This window comes from Vulpes vulpes, chromosome 13 (genome assembly GCF_048418805.1).
Source record: "Vulpes vulpes isolate BD-2025 chromosome 13, VulVul3, whole genome shotgun sequence".
Taxonomy (NCBI): domain Eukaryota; kingdom Metazoa; phylum Chordata; class Mammalia; order Carnivora; family Canidae; genus Vulpes; species Vulpes vulpes.
Window position 1 is genome coordinate 9,302,661 of NC_132792.1, and position 20,896 is coordinate 9,323,556.

Here is a 20,896-nt window from a genome sequence, read left to right on the forward strand (position 1 = left end):
GTTTCAAGGGTTGACCATATTTTACCATTTGAATTTCTTTCTACGCACATGACATCATTTAACTCAAACTAAAATTGTTTGAACTGCTCTGAAAGCTAAGAAGGGATGTGGGTGCCTGTAGAAACCTTCTGAGAATAGAATTCCTTTTCTCAAGAAGCTTCCACAATGCTTACAGTCTGGGATGGACCCTGTGAGGTCAGTAAGGGCAACCCATATATCAAATTTGGGTAAAGATGTTCAAAGAGCAAAAATGGAAGTTCTAACATTATCTTCCTGCATGCCTATGGATGAACCCACTCAACCCTGGGATGGGAGCACTTTGTTCCAGAGACCACTGCCTTTGAGGTAGGAGGTCAGGAAAGAGTCTTCAAGGAGGGAGTGATGGAATGATGAGGTCACATTTGTATTTCTGATAGCCTAGAGAGCGTGGGCTGGAAAAAGATCAGGCTGGGGCAGGGCGCCCCGACTAGAGCATGCTGCACTAGAGGATTGGTGAGAGGAACGGAGAGAAAGAAACAGTGAAAATGAATATACTTGGCATGGAAATGGAGTATGTCACAGAGGACAGAATCTATAGTTGATCTCAGGTTTATGTGCTAGTGGACAGAGAAAGATGATGATGCCATTCTCTGAGATAGATTGCACAGGATGAGCAAGTTTGGGGAGAAGGGTGATAAGGACAATTAAAATTTCAGGTACAAGACTAGGAGAGCTTGTGGGAGCAAGAAATTCCTTCCAGTTACCAAAAAATCTAAGAAGGCTTCAGAATAGGTGGCATATAAATGGGCAGGAGTGGAACTTACAGAGTTGGGGAGGATGGGGCTGCTGCCAAGGCCAAGAGTGCCCACTCTGGCTTTATGCATGTGTCTCCATTCACCTATGTCAACAGGTATGTGAGGTCAAGGACAAAGCATGATGTTGACATGCGGATCGGAATCCACTCGGGCTCGGTGCTGTGTGGAGTGTTGGGCCTGCGGAAGTGGCAGTTTGATGTCTGGTCTTGGGATGTGGACATTGCGAACAAGCTTGAATCTGGAGGAATCCCCGGGTAAGTCGAGACAAAGCCCTCTTCTTTTTTTTTTTTTTATTTTTATTTTTTTTTGCAAAGCCCTCTTCTTGTTTAACTTCTGTCACTTGCTCACTTTGTGACGATTGGTTTCCTGTGTGCAGAATTCAGAGGTAGCCATCTAAGAAGCACTTGTTTGGAGAGGAGTCAGAACATTAAAATGTCATACAAATATTGACTCCAAACACCTAGTGAAATTCATCACAGGCAGTGAGGATGGTGGGACCACATGCAGGTGTTCAGGATCCAGCCCTGCAAAACACTGGTTTTCAGATTTGATTTCCCATTGGAATCAACAGAGGAATCTTTTAAAAACATTGGTGTCCAGACCCTATGCCAGTGCCTGTAAAGCAGAATATATGCAGAGTCTGTAACTTGTCAAAGAAGTTCTCGTGGGTAAGACCTCCTGACTTTCTATATGACCTTACCCTACCTTGAAAATTCACCTTTTCAAATTTGGCTGGCAAGACCAGTGGATATTGGTACCACTGGAATCCCCAATGGTATTTGTGACTTGGGAGGGTTCACTGAGCCCTGAAAGGTAGTAGTAATATTCTGCTTACACAGATGGGGCCTAGTAAGATTTTAGGTATATGTGAACCAGTAAGTTGTACTAAGTTCTTGCATGTACTCTAACAGATTACTGATGATAGATAGATGATAGATAGATAGATAGATAGATAGATTGATAGATAGATAGATAGATGATAGACCAACCAAGAGGCAGACTCATATTCCTTTCCCCAACTCTACCTTTGGAGTCACAGAGTTCTCTGGTGTCTGCCATCATTCCTTGCTAATTATATTTAATATCGGGTAACATGGTATCATGGGAAATAAACAGTAGCAGGTGGTATCACAGAAACTAGGATTTCGACTCAGGCCCATACTAAGCTCTGTTACTTTAGCAAATCGTAAGAAGCATGCATAGCACCTGGTATGTGATTTTAGCACAGATGTGGCTTCCGTTGCTATGTCTGCATGATCTTGAGCCAATACTTAACTTCTCTGAGCTCACTTTCTTCACCAGAGACCGTAATACCGATATGGTACCTTGGGATTTTATGTCCTTTTTCCTTGGGGGTTTGTTCTCTCATCTGCCAAATGTACACAGCCCACCTCACAGGTTCTGTCTGAGGCTATATAGGGCAGTGGGTGTGAAGCACTTTGTAAACTGTGGGATGATGTCCTCGTGCCAGTTGCCATCCTTTTAAGGGAGCTCTAACTGTCTTTAATGGTCACCACTACCTGCCATGCGGGCTTAGAACTAAGATATGCCTAATGTGTCACCACTGGGTTTTTTAAATCCTTAAATTCTTTGGGATTTTCCTACAAATAAGTACCAGCTGAATTCAAACAAACCAGACAGCTAACCCATCTATGTTTATGTCTTTAATGTGTCGCTGCAAGAAGAGTTGCCATACTCTCAGCAAATTCCCTTTGCCAACCACAGAGCACAGCTTCGGGAGGGGTGTGACATTCTGCTTTGACTTCTGGTGGCCAGTTTAGCTCATATTCTCAATCATACCAAGAAACACAAGAGTGACTGAGTTTAAATCTTAGGATGTGTTGGAACTGTGGATTTACTACTTCTCAGTTATAGAAGCTGAGGCAAGTTTCCGAATCTCCACCGGGTTCTTTCACTGTAAAGTTGGGCTGAGGAGGCTATCCACCTCAAATAAGCTGGTTTCCACTAAGAGAGTACTTACAGAGTACTTAGTCTTCTGTACAGTATCCAGGTCTGCTGAGGCACAGGATGTGCCGGTGTGCAGAAATATAGTAAAACCAAGACAGGTCTCCAAATCCTCCGTGGTTTGAAATAGTTTGATCTTATTTGCTCTTCAAATACCTATTTTCTTTTCCTGTCAATCAAGATATATAGGAATAAACTCAGCTTACCTTTCCTTTCAGTGAGAATTAGCCCCCAGTTCAAACACGTATTGAATACCTGCCATGTAATCACCAGTCTGCTAACTACCATCAATATGTTACATCCTTTGATCTTATGACACTTCACATAGTAAATTCGGACATACCTTGGAGATCTCATGGGTTCAATTCCAGATCCCCACAATAAAGGAAACATGGCAATAAATCAAGTCAAGTGAACATTTTGTTTTTATAGTGCATATAATTTACACTATGCATATAGTTTACACTATACTGTAGTCTCCTGAGGTGCAGTACCATCATGTCTTAAAAAACATTGTACATATCTTAGTTTAAAATATTTTGTTGCTAAAAAATGCTAACCATTATCTGAACTTTAAGCAAATCATAATCACTGATCAGAGGTCAGCATAACACATCCAACAATAATGAAAAAGATTAAAATCTTGTGAGTATTACCAAAACATGATACAGAGACCTGAAGTGAAGAGACACTGTTGGAGAAATATGCCAGTGAACTTGCTCGACGCAGGGTTGCCCCAACCTTCAATTTGTAAGAGATGGAATATCTACAAAGTGCAATAAAGTGAAGTGTGCTGAAACCAAATGTGCCAGTCTTAGCTTTCTTGTTTTTATAAGAAGACTGAGGCTCAAAGAAACTAAAGATGTCACATAAAAACAGCTATTAAGTGCCTCACTATGCATTGCTGTTAAATCACTAGACTGATTTATCCAACTTGCTCATGGCTGTCTTCTTATTGTGACTCTCTAAGACCTCACTATGTCCCCAGAGGTTAGCATGATGCATAGAACAGAAGAAGAGAGAGGGAGGTGTACAACTTGTTGGCTTAGTGAGTGGTTGGTACCCTGATCCTGAGGTCATGCAGAATTGGATTAAAACCCTTTCTCTGGTATGGACACCAGCCACATGGCCCCAAGCCAGCAGGGATTCTCAAATTTAGGCATGCATCTGAATCACCTGAGGGCTTGTTAAGCCATACAGCACTGGGCCCCACCCTCAGAGTTTCTGATCCATATGTCTGGAGAAGATCTAAGAATAGGCCTTCCTAACAAGGTCCCAGGTGGTATTGATGCTGCTGGCATTGGTCCCACACTTTGAGAACCATTGTTCCTGAGCTTTTTGTTCAATGAGATAATGCATGTAAAATCCTTTGTCCTGTGCTCAGGAAATTTCACTGTGGTCATGGTTGTAATGATAACCATATGATACATCTATGAGGTCTTGAAAAGTCTCTGAAAATGGAAGTCCCTGTCTCAGTCCTGCACTGCCATCTGCCACTGATACGACTTCAGGCCAGTTACTTACTCATGGTCTGGGCCAATTTCACCATCTGCAAAAAGGGGAAGAAATGCCTGTGCCTGAAAATTGTTGGGAAGAATGGAAATTATACAAGATGATCACTGAGCCAAGCATGTAATAATACCTTCGGCCACAAAATGACATTTATGCAAAATAAGTGTTACCCAATTGTTACATCTTATTTACTCTCATGACTCTTATTATTATATCCTGGCATTTGAAATTACCAGAAGATGTTGACCCGACATTCAATATATGAGAATATTGTCTGAGAACAGATTCATTTCTTTGGGGGGAAAATGTAATTACCACACTGTCATCTGCAAAAGCTTCACTCTCAAGCTCAAGGCACTAGCAAGGATGAAAATGAACATCTGAAGCCCAGTTCCTATCAAAACATTTAAGTGTGTATTGATTAGAACTTCAGCAGAAAAATCAGCAATAAATAAAAGTGAGGATGTCTTCCACTGTGGAAAACATAATATTGATTTAGTATATGCAAATATTAGTCTCCTGGAGCACTGATAGCAGAATAATAAAATGTAGAATCCAGATAAAATATCAAATGAGGTTAGTATTTAACTTAATTATTTTAAGAGAAAATCAACCACCAGTCTTAACAAAACCCTCCCAGGAGTTTCATTTTGCCTGGGAGAAAAAGACAGCTTGGTAACACCTGCCTCTGAACTTGATCCTAGAAGGAAGACTTGGAGCATTCATTTCATAGAAGGTCAATGACTTTTCTATTTGACTGAGTTCCCACGTAGTAATAAAATTCATCATGAGAATAATTTGCACTTAGAAGACATTTCTCCAGAAAGTTCAAAACATGTGTCCCATGCTTTTATTTTTAATATCTTGCCATGCTTTTGAAATCAATGACTATGTATTATGACACTTACTTGGAAAACATGGTGAATGTATCTGAAGTGATCAGAAATGCATTTTTTTTTCAGTTTTGTTTCCTTATATGTCCTCTGCAGTATGTCATTCTCTGGAAGCAAGGAGCATAATAGGATGAGTAAAAAGGGGGAATGGGGAAGTAGAGCTCGTACTCAAAGTATGATGCATTTGGAAATACTCTTTTTAAAAAATGTTATTGTTTCCTTGGATATACATTCTTTAAGATTGCAAAAGCCAAGCAAAATACTGATCATCTACCTTATTCATCCATCTATTCATTCAGAGAAGCAGTAAAGTCAGCCTAAGGGAAATGACTTTTGAGCTGAATTGGGGAATAGGAAATTGTCATGTAGAAAACATGGGATGAGCATTCTAGGCAGGGAGAATGGCTTGTTCTGAATTTGGTAGGCATGACATTGCATCTTGAATTTAAAGAAATGCCAATTACTTGATTAGTTGGAGAAAGCATAAGGTATAGGAGGGGAGCAGTGTCAGAAAATGAGCCCTGCAGTGATACAGCCCAGAGAATTGGGGCTTATAAGCCTTCTTTAGAGCTTAGTTGTATCCTGTAAGCCTTGAGAAAGTATGGAATAAACAACAGTACTATGATCACAGACGCATTTTTGAGAATACTCTTAATAATTTAAGCATGTGCTTTTATAGTATGTACAGTGACCCCAAGAGATGGGTACTTTTATTTTCCCATATTTATGGTAAAAACACAGACTTGTAGAAAATTTAAGTATCTTGCTCAAGATTTCCCAGCTAGCAAGTGGTAAAGCTAGGGTTTTAATCCAGGCAATCTGGCCAAATAGCCCATGCTCATAATCACCATACTAATCTACCCAGACCACCACACAGCACAAATAAGTAGTCTGAGTTAGACAGTTAGAAGGACAGAAAAACTCTTCCCCGAAGGATTTACCATGTGAAGTTCCCACAAGTCAAGTCTGATCCTTAAGGATCATTAAGTCTTGATGTCATCTGTTGTTTTGCTGTAACAAAATAACAACTTGGATCATGAGATGTGAGACGGTGATGATGCAGTAATGAGTCACTTACCTTGTGAGTGAGCCTAGCCAGCCATCTGCCTACCTGTGTTCACAGCTTTGCTCCCTGCTCCTTGCCATATACACCTTATAGAGGAAATTGCATCTTAAAGAGTTTTTCTATAAGACCCTCTATGCAGCCCCATGAACTTATAAGACCTGCCTTTGTTCCTAAGATTATAGACAAGTTGAAGATTCTAGGCACAAATACATGAAAATTAAAATGGTAAGTCCCAGGACACTAAGAGAACTGCTGTTGTTGAATGGTGATTTGAGCAGTGATTGCTCTTGGGTTCAGAAACATGTATGTAGGTTGTTTTCACAATACAGTCAACAACACCAAAAAATCACTGATTCTTGAAGGTTGCTGGGATCAGGCTGATGACAGTCATAAGAAAAGCCAAAAGAAGTGCTTAGGTATAACTCAGTAGGGCTGTATTTTATTGGAGGCTGCAGTGCCCCTTGAGGTAAAGTCAGCAATACGCTGTTCATTGATTTGTGCTTGTACTCCTGTTTTCTTTTATTCTTTCTGCTTTTTCAAGGGAGTGCATATTGTCCTTGAGAGCATGTCTTAGTACCTATGGGTAGCCCTGATGTTGGTTTTGCACAGGACAACCAACAGCGATGGCCTTTGAAGGCCACCCCAGGAGTGTATAATGACCTATGCTTTGTGCACACAGGAGGATTCACATTTCCAAAGCCACGCTGGACTGCCTCAACGGTGACTATAATGTGGAAGAGGGTCATGGGAAAGAAAGAAACGAATTCTTGAGGAAGCATAATATAGAGACCTATTTGATTAAGCAGCCTGAGGAGAGTCTGCTGTCGTTGCCCGAAGACATTGTCAAGGAGTCGGTGAGCTCCTCAGACAGGAGAAACAGTGGGGCAACGTTCACAGAAGGATCCTGGAGCCCCGAACTGCCCTTTGATAACATAGTGGGGAAACAGAATGTAAGTCCTGGCTTCCTTCTTCTGGTTAGCCATGAATGCATGCTCAAGTGCAACCCCAGCCCAAACGCATTCAGAGAAAACCAATTCATCTTTAACCTTTCTGGGCTGAGTACCATAATTGCAAATGATTAAACATCTCTCCTCAGGACAGATTTAAGCTATGTATGCAATTTCAGGAAATGCCAGAAATATCAGAGGGTTCCCAGTGTTCTCTCTCTCTCTCTCTCTCTCTCTCTCTCTCTCTTTGACGTAGCTGAAAATAAATGTGATGTGAAGGTGGATTATAATTCCCACCCCATCCTCAACTCCCTGCAAAATTACTCATACTGGGAAAACTGATGTGATTAACCTAACAACAAAAGTCCATGGATCAAGTCCATGAGAATGCCATTCCTTAGGTAGCTAGGATGCCAGGAGTTCTGAGTTGCCCTCTGAAATTTAAAATCAAAAGGGTACCATTGATCCAGGAATATAAAAGCAGTATCAAGTGATGCCAAGGGTAAGCATGAGAACTTCAAGAGTAACCGGCAATTTCAAAGCCACCCACGTAGTTCTATTCCTATTTAGTGTGGATTTGCATCTTAAATAAGGGATAGGGCTACAGAGAGTCCATACATAGGGGTAAATCACCAATAATTATTGTAAAATTATTTTGTACAAATTATTGTAAAAACTATTTTTTCCAACTACCAGAATCACACTAAATCCAGTGAGTTGCTCAGACTCCGAGCTGTACTGGAGAAATAAGGTTGATGAGGGAGAGAATCAGAGGGATTCAGAGATGCTCCTGTCCCCAGTGTGCTTGTCCAGAGCCTGGGCAAAATCACCTGCTCTCTTTGGAGTTTACTTTTAATCATTTAGGCCACGTACAGATAGTCAAATTCATGTAAGTTCATGGTGTAGCTCCATCATACTTTTTAAAAGAAACAAACAAAAGCCAACATATAAGACTTGGAAACAATTTCTGACAGGATCCTGAGGCAAGTAAAAGCTGAAAGCACTGTGAAAAGTGTCAACAGCTTTATGAGGATGTAAATGAGTTCATTGTTCTAATCCATGGACCTAAACTTTTCTTGTTAACTGGTAGATAAGAAAAATTTATCAGGCATTTAAAATGGAGAAGGTTAAAATGTTCAAAGTCTTCCCTCTTCCTTCTGCCTTTGAAAAATGGATGGGGCACCTGAGTCCAGGTTAACCTGTTTCTTTCCAGTTCTGTGTGAAGAAGCTACAGAACATGGATCAGATTCAACGGGGAAGGATGTAGGTCCAGTGAATCCCGCATGCCTTGTCAGAGTCTACCTTTAGGTCTTCACTTTTCTTTTGTGAGTGTTTAATTCCACCCTTCCAAATTATATGTCCACACAAGTCATCACTGATTTCAGCACCTACTGCTTTCCATCCTTGGATTGGTATGCATGGTACGGTTTGCTGTTATACACAATAATGGTCTTGTACACTTGCTGCAGTGGGTGGATGGCCATCCGACTGTCCTCCCTGCTCCCTCTGCCTGTTGTTAGCTGGAGCCTGAATGCCGATTATTAAGAGGAAGGAGATAACGTGCCTCAACCTGGATACCTCAGTAACTCTGCATAAAATTCTCTCTTGGTTTTATTGTTTTTGTTTTTGAACATTCCAATGGAAAAACTTCCTATATAAGCCAACTGTAGAAATTGGGATAATTCCTAATTGCTCTAATTTCTGAGGTAACTAACCTTGCCACTAATAGTTGAGAACCAAGAAGAGCGAGATGGAGATGCTCGGTTTTATGTCATGATTCATCCATCTGGTAAAATTATAGAGGAATAGTTGAAATACTCTCTTTGCTGATTTCCTGCAGATATTTGCTGGTGTTATGAAATAGCTGCGATGACATGTCATTATCAGTCAATGATTATTAATCTTGGTCTTTAACCATACCATGTACTTCTTGTGATGCCTGAGTTTTGCCTGGATATAACACATCTGTGCCATGTTCAGCATGAATAATCTCAATTCATTTTGATGCCTTCAGACCTAAAAGCCAGTGAATGTGTATTGATATTCATAAATAACCAAGTGGAAATGACTGAATTGATTGAAATGCTCACAAGCTCTCAGAGTTTGTACTTAAGCTTAGCTCTAGAAGTCAGTGAGCTGTGTTTGGAACTCTGAAACATGACATGCACCTGGTAGAGATCAGGAATGGTCTGGCTGAGCCTGCACTCTGCCAAATACCCAGTCAGTTCCACAGAAAGTCCAGACCATCTGAGTGTTTGCATAGCACAGATAAAACATACTAATGCTTCACTGGGGCTTTTCCAGCTAAATTGGCCAGATGTTTTGGCTTCTATTAATTCATAATGTGTGCTCAGAAATATTGTTAATGACATCAGGATGCTGAGCCATAATCTGTACTATGTAGACAGCAGATGTTCAGATAGTTACATTCTCATGTATTCATTCATTCAATAGATTAATTGAGCCTCTATTATATGCCAGCTACTGCTAGTAATAAAAGAGAAGGGGAAGCAGAGGAAAGAAATACTTTAGAGGTAAAGTCAGCCAGTAGCTTACATGCATTGTGAAGACAGAGGTTACATAGTTCACTTACCTACTGTTTAGCCAGCAGTTAGAACACTACCTGGTAAATGGAAGGGCTTGATTACAGTTTGTTGAATGAATGAATGAAATGATAGTGACAGGTGGCAAGGAAGAGGAACCAGTTGAGTTTGATGTCCAGGTTTCTTTCCTGAGTGACGGGGTCAATGGCCCAACTGCCCTCTGAAATAAGCACTCCTGGAATAGAAGGACACTGGAGAGAAACACAAGGATTTCAGTTCAGGACACGTTGAGCTTGAGGTGCCTGGGATGGATCAGGGACAGATTTTCAGAAGGCTATTGGACACATACTTCTGAAGCTCTGGCATGAAAGAGCACTGCAAGAGAGGTGAATCTGGCAGTCATCAGGATTTGCATGGTCACTGAAAGCACAGAATATGAAAGCACTAGGGAATATGGCATAGGGCGGATACTGGGAGGCACCAGGCAGGAGGTGAAAGAGTGAAAGGATCCCATGACAGACAGGAAGCAGTTAAAATGATCGAGAGAGAATAAGGGAAAGCGATGACATGGAAGCCTGGAGAACAGAGCATTCTGAGAAGGAAGGGGGTGATCAACAATGTCAACTATAACTAAGAGGCCCAGTAAGGTGAAGACTAAAATCTACCAGTTGGAATTAGATTGAAATACATCACTGGCAGGAGGCAGATTTGTTGAGGTGATGAAGTTGGAAGCCAGTTTGTCACAGCTGATAACACAGAGCTCTGGATCTCCGAGAAGAACCAGAATGCAACCCCTCTCCCCTTCCTGATGACCATTTCAGGAGTCTATCAGTAGTTTGAAAGAGTAAGAGGAGTCACTAAGAATTCTCTCTGACTCCTTGTGTGAATCTTCTAGTCCCTGTCTATACCTGAAGATATTATCTTGGTTCTGATGTCATGTCCCTTTCCTCCCCTGTATCTGCACCCATGTGGGTTAAAATTACTGGTTCAACCCTCTGAGCTCTGGTATCCAGGTTGTACTTGGACGTGCTGAATACTTATGCTTTGCATCCCTAACTCTTGACATGGGTGGGTGTTCTGCTCATTGATTTGGTGTCTTGGCTTCCTGAACCCAGGCTTGGTTACCAGTGAGGCTCCCTGTGTTCTGAGCCTCTGGGTGGAAGGAAAGTAAGAAAACTAGAAGGCAGGAAGTTTAAATCACAAGTGGACTATTGAAAGTAAATATTGTAATAGCACAAGTAGGTCATTGAAGTAGACCAAAGATGAAAATTTTGACATTTAGGGGAGGATGTCCAGAAACTTCAAGGTGAGATTATTGGATGAGTCATCAACAGGGTCATTGAATCTCTCAGAATAAAGACAAAACTTGGGATGTTAAGTTAAGACTTAAGAAAATGGTCCTTATGTAAAAAATCACATTTCCCTGCTGGTTGCATGCTGTATCTAAAAATCTGTTTGTGGGCTTGAGCTTTTCTTCAATTAGATATTTAACAGGCACTCAGTATTCTAGATCCTGAGGATCTAGTAGTGAGGAGACAAACTTGGTCCCTATCTTCTAGGAGTTTGCCTTTTAAGGGAATGGAGACTGCAGACAACCAAGTAAAACATGTAAGTGCTACAAAAGAAGTAGAGATAGATGAATAGCAGGTGGATAGAATACTGTAGAAGGATTATAGAGTCCTCTGAAGATTCTGTTTGAGTGTTGAAAGGACCATGGATGCAAATAACAGAAAAAGAGCCTTGCCGACAGAGGACCTGCTAGTGCAAAGGCCCTGGAGTAGGAAAAAGTTTGGTGTGTTAGAAAAGGAGCAAAAAGGCCCTGTGGCTAGAACATCATAAGCAGAGAAGAAAGGGATATGAAATGAAGTTCAAGGAGATGGGAACTCAGTCATGCAAGCTTGCCAGTTTTAGATTTTATTCTAAGGAAAATGATAGAAAGGTTTTAAGAAGGACAGTGACACGATCACATTTTGATTTTTAAGAGATCACTTTGGCTACCTTGTGGGAAATGGATTCTAGGGGCAACAATGGACTTATCATCAGATGGACTGCATTGTAGACATAATAATTCAAGAGGTTGCCAAAGAGTGAAGCTTTCCTGTCGCTGTAAAAAGTATGGTGTGAGGTCATTAGTCATTTTTATTTGATTTTTTATGACAAATGATAGGCCAGGGGAGGCGCAGCTACTCTTTCAGAAGCCAGCCCCCTGTCAGAGCCAAGGGTCTGTCCTCAGATACTGTGCAATCCTCAGCACTGTCCCGTCCATCCCTTTCACATTCACCGTGGCATCCCAATGCAGACATTTTGCTGTTGTTACTCCTCCAGGCTTTTTAGAAGAATCATCTGGAGAAAAGTATACATTTGCTACTTCATTGTCTATAGTAGTCATTTCTACACCGCAGACTGACTTGGGTCATCATTATTACCATGAAAATAATGTGGGCCCTGTGAAGACTGAAAACGTAGGTAAAATTTCTGTATTCCACACAACAAAACAAAATGCGAACGCACTTCATTGCTGGGGGTAGAGCTAACTATCCACAGCATCACTAAGGCTAACAGGGGTCAAGAGTCTCGGGTCGGGCACCATGTTGGGAGTGTTGTTCCTCTCTTTTCCATTTAATTTGCGTACACCAACCTTACAGGGTAAGTGTGACGTGCCTGGCTTACAAATGAGGAAATTGTGATTCATAGACATTCATTAATTCCCTGAAGGACGTGTATCCGGTAAATAGCAGGGCTGCAATTAAACCCAGTTATGTCTGACTCCAAAAGCCACATACTGTTGTCCATCAAGCCACACTGCTTCCCCTTTAGATGCTGTATTTCTACCTTCTACTTTGTTTCCAGGTCAATCAGTCTCAAAAGGGTATGTGTGTGTCTGTGTGTGTGTGTGCACCCTCTAAAGATGGGTCACCACTGATATTTAGGAATTTTCTGTGAAAGCTCCAGGAAATGACCTGATATTCCTTGAGCTTGTCCTGGCATACTAGGTGGCATATCACCCCATGAATGTCCTGATGTGGTAGCTGTTGGCATGGCAAAGGCTAAGCTGGGCAGTCTGTCCTGTGTACGTAGTAATAAAACAACACCCCACCATTTGATGTAGTCCCCACTCACATTGGAGAATTTTGAGCCCAGGAGACTAGATGTGGAGGGAGTGGGCTCATATTGGGTTAGTATGTCATCCTCAATCCCAGATGCGACTATTCTTAGACCCTGCTCTCTGTGTCCAGAGGGAGAAAAGAAAAGAATTCTCATGTGGTTGCCCTGCTAATCAAAACCCTCAAGTTGACCTGAGGCTGAGGGTCCCAGGCTCCTTGTATTAAACTAGTTAGTCCTGTCAGTTGTGAGTCTCGTGGTCTAGGGGCAGATCTCTGCAGGACCCAAAATTTGCCCAATTGGGAGTGGGTAGGGAAAACTCCAGAGAACTAAGTTAGAGCCCTGATCTCTCCACTTACTACCTTCAGGCCTTTGACAGCCACTTCTCTCCTCTGAGACCCAGTGTTCTCATCTGCACCAGGGCGGGTCTGCCTGGAGGATCCCTTCACTTCCTTAAAGTACTGACGTTGGCCCATTCCATTTCTCAGCCCCAGGTGCAGGCCAGGGGGTCTGTGGCTGTACTGGTGAGTACAGTTTACTGTACCTACGCTTCAGAATCCCACCCTCCCAAGCCCAGGAAACACATAATTCACCAGGAAGCAATGGGGACATCCACTGGTTACAGCTATCCTAGTGGAGGATGGCAGTTTAGCATAATTATTATCCACTGAACTGTCTTAAGGCATCAATATCAAATTCAGCAACAAGCTAAAGCAAATAAATAAAAAGGTGTTTGGGGTCAAATCTTACCTAACTAGAGAAGAAACCTACCCTGTCTCTCAGGATTCTGGATAGTTGAATTTTGACTATATGAGGTAAACACCCAAACATCATTACAAACATTGTCACGCTTTGCCTTCTTTCAGTGTCCTGCTTTCAACATGATCATTATGTTCTGTTCAGTCATATTGATCACAGGGGTTTGGTTTCTTAACTTGGGTTTCTGCCCCTAAAGGGCAGGAGGCAAAGTGGCAGGTGCCTTTTTTGTGCAAACCAATGTCCACAAGCTTATTTTACCTCTGTCATCCACCTGATGATAGCAAGTAAGTCACTCCCTACCAAGATGTTCATTTGTTTACTCACTCACTCATTCATTCATTCATTCATTCATGCATTATCCAGCTGCTCATTGACTGAAGGCCACTTGTCCAGTGCTGTGCTAGGGGCTGGGGAGAGAAATGAGAAAAGAGATCCAAGCTGGCAGAGACCTCATTGTCCCTGAGAATCACCACCAGGTCAAAAGCTCAGTGTGAGCTTGCTATCATTATAACAGGACAGCATCGGCAAAGGGCAGAAAATTGAAGTAGGGTAATTGGGGAAGACCCTCCCAAGGAAGTGGCTATGACACTGAGATCCACACACAAGTAGGAGAAAGGTCAAGGGTGAAAGAGTAAGAACCCAGGAGGAGAGGATGGCAAGACCACTGTCTTGGCGTGGGTTTCTGCTACTCAAGAAGAAGCACCTGCTTCTTCCACACTCCCCTCACCCACTGAGAACTCCAATCTAAAATTCCTACTCCTAAAGACGCCTGCAACATTGAGTATTGCTTTTAAAGAGAAAGAAGGTGTGTTCTCAGACCTTGCTGCTTTTGTGATAAGCTGCCGAATGTCTAATTGTCCAGATCCAATCTTGTAGGCAGGAAATCACAAATGAATTTTTCTCCATCAGTAACTTATTTTTAACCATTTTAACATCAGATTAAGCCTTGATGTTCACTGGATGGGACATCTGCAGGCTTTGGGGGGGTAGAGAACATGGAGGACTTTGTACATTTCCCTGCAGTGCATCTGCCCTCTTCCCGTAACACGACTTTTTCTGACAACAAATCTCCCCAGGCTCTCCTTAGCCCTGACTCAGAAGATAGCCTCTGAGTTCAGCTGGGGAGAGTCATTAGAGGGGTCTGGTTTTTCACTCTCTTCAGACAGGCAAGTGGATTTGAAGCCTTCGGGGAGCATTGAGTGGATTAAGTAGGCAATTTGATCTATTAACTTTGACTAATCATCCTTCTTTTCTGTGAAGTTCCAGGGCTAGATTAAGGTGGGAGAGAGAAAGGTAGAAGTGAGCTTGTGGCTCATGTGGCATTGCCAGCCTGCAAATGTGCCATAGTTGGCAAGGGTACAGCACACAGCCTGTGCTTCTCCGATGGCCAATAACTGGCTAAAACCTTTCTAAACAAACTGGCTGGACTCAACTTTCGCCAGGGAATGACTCGTTGTTTGGGGAGTCACAAAACTGTGGCCTGAGGAACTAGAACCAATGAATGCAGATTTAATCTTTAATTTTAAAGATTTATTTATTCAAAGAGAGAACGAGTGAGCACAATTAGGGAGAGGGACAGAGGAAAAGGGAGAGAAATCTTCAAGCCCCAAAGTGGAGCTTGATCCCAAGACCCTGAGATCATGACCTGAGCCAAAACCAGGAGTCAGCCACTTAACCGACTGAGCCACCCAGGTGCCCCTAATATATGATATTTTACATATGTGAAGATAGGCAGCAAGAGAAAGAACAGAAATCTGAATTTTTCCCCCAACTCCTTTATTTCCTTGAACTGTTCTAAGTTGTATTAACCTTGGTGCTAATTTAGCCAATGACTAGGTTAAGACTCTTCATGTAAAATTTCTTCATTGAGCTACATCAGATTTCTTTTGTCTTCTCCCCACTGAAGATACTTTTTCTTGTTCTGACCCAGTGCAAGTCATATGTGTGAAGGTTTTTCTTCCCACGCAAAATGGCACTTGATATGAATGAGTTTGCATTCCTACTTTTTAAAGCAGTTGGGTAGATGTGACATAGCTCACCATTGCTGCTGCTCTGTACGGGGAAACCAGGGTTACCACTCTCAGGTGGTTCCACCCCCACCCAGAGCAGACACTTGACATTTCTTGTGGCCTTAGCCACCTCATCTTGGCTATTCATGCACGTACTTATTTTTACTTCACTTAAGGTCAAAAAGGTATCGCCCTGGTGCTTCCTGGGGCATTGATGCAACTTTTTGAAAGGTTTTCTCACATCTCAAGGTCCCAAACTACTGTCATGAATTCCACATTAGGAACCTCTAGGTTCCATTGCCATTTTTCCTATTCTATGACATTTTTAGTTCCCAAAAGGATCTCCCACCATGACAAGTAAGGGCTTCTCATACATCATCTGTGGTAGCACCCACTCGGGACTCCGTATCTCAGTATGATAAACTCAAAAACAAACACTGGTGATAACAACAGCCCAGAAAAGCTAAATTAGTGAGATAATCCGGTAGAAAAGTCTATGGTAGAGAAGTTAAGAAGAAGACACAAAGTCCTAAAGACGTAACATGACCTGAGTAACTTCTTTTCCTTGCTCTGTCCTGCCATACCTGCTGAGAAGTAAAAAAGGCTGGGTTCTTGAAGATCAGTCATTTGTAGCTCCAAAGGAAGCAAATTACATCAATAGCAAACAAAAAAAAATTGATGTTTTTAGCAAAAAACATCAATAACTAGATTTAAGAAAAAAAAACTAGATTTAAGTAACAAATTGTAGAATAGGAGCCTGAAAAACACCTCAGATGGACAGACTTTTTAAAACACCAAACATGAGTCATTTATCAGCAACTCACACAATACTTATTTCCTACTCTTAAGAAAAAATTACTTCAAGACTTTGCAAAAGAGAAATGTTTAGGTAATGCTCATATTTCAGTTCTCTCCAAATTTCTAAGAACGCACAGATGCACATGCACACACACACACTCTACCCACAAGCATGGGCTGCCCTCCCCCTTTCATGTTTTCCCCTGTGGCATTAACAGTTCTGAAAAATCTACATCTTGGAGGTTCACAAAACAACAACAACAACAAAAACCCAGTAACTTAGGTCCTGATATGTTTGTTGATTCCTTTCCTGAGCTGAAAGTACCTATTTTGGTAACCTCAAAGGTCATTTGGTCAGTGGGTAGTGGTTACCTCTCCAGCCACAGCCTCTATGACATTTTGGTCCAGTTATTACAGCGCTACAGATATTTTGATCCACACCTGCCCTGTGACCCTATAAACAAACACATTAGTGTCAGAGTCTCCCCAACTCGAGTCATGTCCTGAGCAGGAACCCTGTCTCTTTCCTGGACTTACCCCATCCCATCCCTCTCACTCATTCAAACCTGACCCTGAGATGAGGGCTGGGGTTTGCGTATGTATTCTACACATTACACTGGGTGTGATATTTTAAAAGCTAAAACTTTGATTGGCAACTTGCCTCAAGTCACATGGCTTCAAAGTGGCCATACCTGAATGGTTGTGCCAAGTTCTGTTTCAGCCAATCCTACAGAGGTTCAGCAGCTCTTTTTAATTAAAAATGGCCCAAGTGTGTAAGTGACTCAAGCACAATCATATTCCCATACTGAGATGAGCATCTTTCTGAGAAACTCAAAGGATAGTATCAGAGTAAGAAATCCTGAATTAGCTTAATAGAGGATCAGCTGAACAGAGCCAGACAAACTTCTCAGGCAGCACAGAATCAGTGTCAGACACCACTTGTCCTGGATTAACCTGGCTTTGAGGTCTTGGACCAGAGCTTGGAGACAAAATCTGGAATACTGGTGATTCCCTCTGTGGGCTCCGAGTCCTCTTATCCTGAGGGCCCTGCCCCTGCCACCTGGATTTGTGGTTGGCCTGGAAGTTCAGACACAGCTGACTATTTGCCCACGCTTCATTGAAAGAGAACCAAAACCAGTGAGTCCAAGACCATGGACCTCCAGTAAGATGAACTGAAGCAAGAGCAAAGCATTAAATGTCAGGCAAAGCACGCTGGGGAAGAGAGCTCAGCATGTCTGAGACCTCAACCCCCAAATGAAGAAACAGTCTTAATGATCCAGCTTATCAATATTACTTGAAAGGTCAGGAGTGAGACTGTGGGCTTCAGATAAGTAGAAAACTCTAGAAAATGCTTCTTGAGGGATCTACCAGATGTAGGGGTCCCTCCTACATCATTGCTTTATTCTCTTAATCCTAAATTTCAGGACACAAAGTGACAAAGGCCAATTAAAGCATTTCATACAACTTTGTTCCTTATCAAATGTAACATCCAGACAATATTTGCATACTTTCAGTTCTGCCTAAACCCAAAAAGCAATGATTATCCAGGTAGTCTGGGCCCCAGACTCATGTCTGAGTGCTCACGATGGAGGTTTGGGAACCAGGTTATGCACGGTTGCTAGAAGCACAGGCTGGTTGGAAACTTCTGGACTGATATTTCAGCAGAGTTCTGCCCTTGGTTATTTCATTTCTAGAAGCAGAAGCTATGAGCTTTTGAAAATTATTGAAACCTCCTCCCATAGTGATACCACATAGACCTCTCCTGCAATCAGATATCATTGGCCATTATTTGGCTTTGTTTGGAAAACAGATTATTGTGACAGAAATACAAAACATAAAAGAGAAGTAACTGGTATCCCTAACTAAAGCGCTGCCAGGCATGTGATCTGAACGTGATTCTTCATTTTCTCTTAGGAGATGGATAAAGTTGCAACAATCTTGACTAACACACCTTGTATATGGAGGATGGCTCAGTTCCCTAGCATTTCCATTCCTATAAGAAAGAAGAGCTATGCAGTAGATTCCAGGAAGCCCCATAAAGATGTTTCCCCAAGGGTTCCCCAACTCAGTACTTACCCAGATGCCACTGAAAACCTTCTTCCCAGGAAAGTGTTATGTACCATATCTAAGGAAATTTCTGCTCCCCTATCCCTAGATTGGAGAAGGAAAAAATTGTGTCTCTTTCAAACCCAACAACAAACATTACCCCTGAGGCCCTGAATGCAAATCATCGTAGATTAGATCACCTCAAAACTTCCTTAAGAAGGGAGCTTTAAAAAGGAACCAAAAAAAAAAAAAACTCCTTTTATTTTAAAGATTTTTAAATTTATTTATGAAAGATGCAGAGACATAGGCAGAGGGAGAAGCAGGCTCCATGCAGGGAGCCTGATGTGGGACCTAATCCCGGGACTCCAGGATCATGCCCTGGGCCAAAGGCAGAAGTTCAACCGCTGAACCACCCAGGCGTCCTTTTTTTTTTTTAATAAACAGAGAAAAAAATAGCTCTAATATATGCAGCTGGGTGCTATCATTCAGGCGTAGTGTCTGTTCCTGGCCATTTCTTCTCACGTTTGCCTGATTGTAGGACCTGGGAAGTGGGGTAGGAAGTGAAAGGCAAAACCTCAGTCTTTTCCACAACCCAAATCAAGCAGGTGGCAAGTTTGATGTAGAGCTGCAGAGGCCTCCAGGGTGAGCACAGGGAAATGCTCCATGGAGGCCATGGAGGGGTGAGCAGCAGTTGGCTGAGGAAGCCTTGGCTGTAGCTGCTTCCTAGTGCAGGCTTCAGCCTGAGCCTGGAAGCAAGCAGAATCTTGGTAAAAGGTGAAGCATCTCAGCACAGTGAAAGCCCCAAGCCTGCCGGACTTAACATTTTCTCTGGGTCTTTCCCACATCAGTGACAAGCTGGCCCATACCGTGGGAGCCCGATCACAACCATCAACATCCACATCTCAAGGCTGCCATGTCCGTCTCCCAGGGGCATTTTCATTGATGACTTCAGCCTCCACTTCAGGCTGTCCTGTGGCCAACACTCAAACTGATGTTAATCCAGGCTTTGATTTTGTCATCTGTGACCTCTGGTGCCTCAGTGGCCAGCACGGGGAGGTAGTAAGGGAGGGCGGTGGCATTCTCTGGATTCTAGAATCCTGGATAAAACCTCATGTTGACAAGCATCATAAGGCTGTCTTTCAAGGCTCTTGCTCTTGGCTGGAATTGTATTCAACTGCGTGGTAATGCCTTTTATCTCCTGCTGACCAAAGACTAGGCATTTGATTGGATAGTAGAAAAAGAAAGTACTTTTTATTTAATAAACACAGTTTGTTAAATAGAATCTTTCCCCATCAATGCCCACTGGGGAGAGAATAGGGAAAAAATAACATGATTTTTGATAGCAAGAGTTTGGAAACAATACCCTTACTAGTGTTCTATGTAGTTTCTCAGCCTGACAGCCATTCATTCATTTATGCATGCATGCATTCACTACACACATCCTTATTAAGAACCTACCGAATATGCCAGATGTTCAAGGCTGAGTTATGGATAAAACGCAGTACCTGACCCTCAAGGAGACCAGAACCTAGAGGAACAAACAAACACACAGCAACTACACTACATCACGGTAACCGCTGTGCTGAGGATAAATGCAGGCCCAAGCAGGCTTCCTGGAGAAGATGATGTATAACTGGTTTTGTAAGAAGTGGTAGGGCATGCAGCTGAGATAATCTGGGTTCGAATGCATAAAATATAATGGGCTGAGTCATTGTTTAGTGCGTCATATGGCAGGTGTCTAGGCTCTGGCACAAGGTCAGATATCATTTGCATTGGGTCTGATTCTATACACTAGAAGGTGGGCACATAACAGGAAGTTAATAGGATCTTCCTGAGGGATCAGAGACAGGTCCGCAGGTAGAAAGTGTGAACAAAAGCAGCAAAGAATTTCAAACCAAAACCAATGCTTCCCACCTGGTATTTCATGGAACATGTAGAGGTGATTCAAGAAAAACAAAAAAACAAATCTTGTGGTTCTAAGTTTGGCAAATGCAGAGTTTTAAAATCTCATTTCTGCAGAACTTAACAGTACCTTAATTTCGATAATGTGTGCTGTAAGTCTCCAATAGGAGGACGTAAGAGTTGTTCATGCAACATACGTGCTGAGTGGCTGCTAAGTGCCGGGTACTGACTGGCATAGGCACTCTGGGTCAAAGAAATTAACAAAAGAGAATTCCTTCTCTCAGGGGGACTGGCAAGGAGAGATGGCAATAAACAGTCATGGATCCATATTTCTTCAACTGCTTGGTCCTCAGAACCATTTTGTAAAGAAGCATCCCTTCATTCTGTGTTCTTTGGAGCAAGTTTTTTGGAAAAGATTCAGCTAGGAGAATTAATGATGACGATGACCTCCCCAACTGCCAACACTACAGCTGTGTCAGCTGATTACAGTGTCTCTAGGGATGTGTTAGAGGGTATTTGGGGATTAGAATATGTGACCCCTAAGAGCTAAAGTGTTTCAG

The 20,896-nt window shown here is 42.2% G+C and overlaps 1 protein-coding gene across 4 annotated transcripts in view; it reads left to right on the forward strand.

Moving 5' to 3' along the window:
• The window catches only part of ADCY8 (adenylate cyclase 8), a 204,919-nt gene that overhangs the window by 102,524 nt on the left and 81,499 nt on the right, over window positions 1-20,896 (forward strand). For all 4 annotated transcript variants that reach the window (XM_025993463.2, XM_025993464.2, XM_025993465.2 and 1 more), the window contains exons 6-7: window positions 890-1,048; window positions 6,910-7,180. In XM_025993463.2, coding sequence (XP_025849248.2) covers window positions 890-1,048; window positions 6,910-7,180 — 430 coding nt within the window. The remainder of the gene's footprint in view (window positions 1-889; window positions 1,049-6,909; window positions 7,181-20,896) is intronic.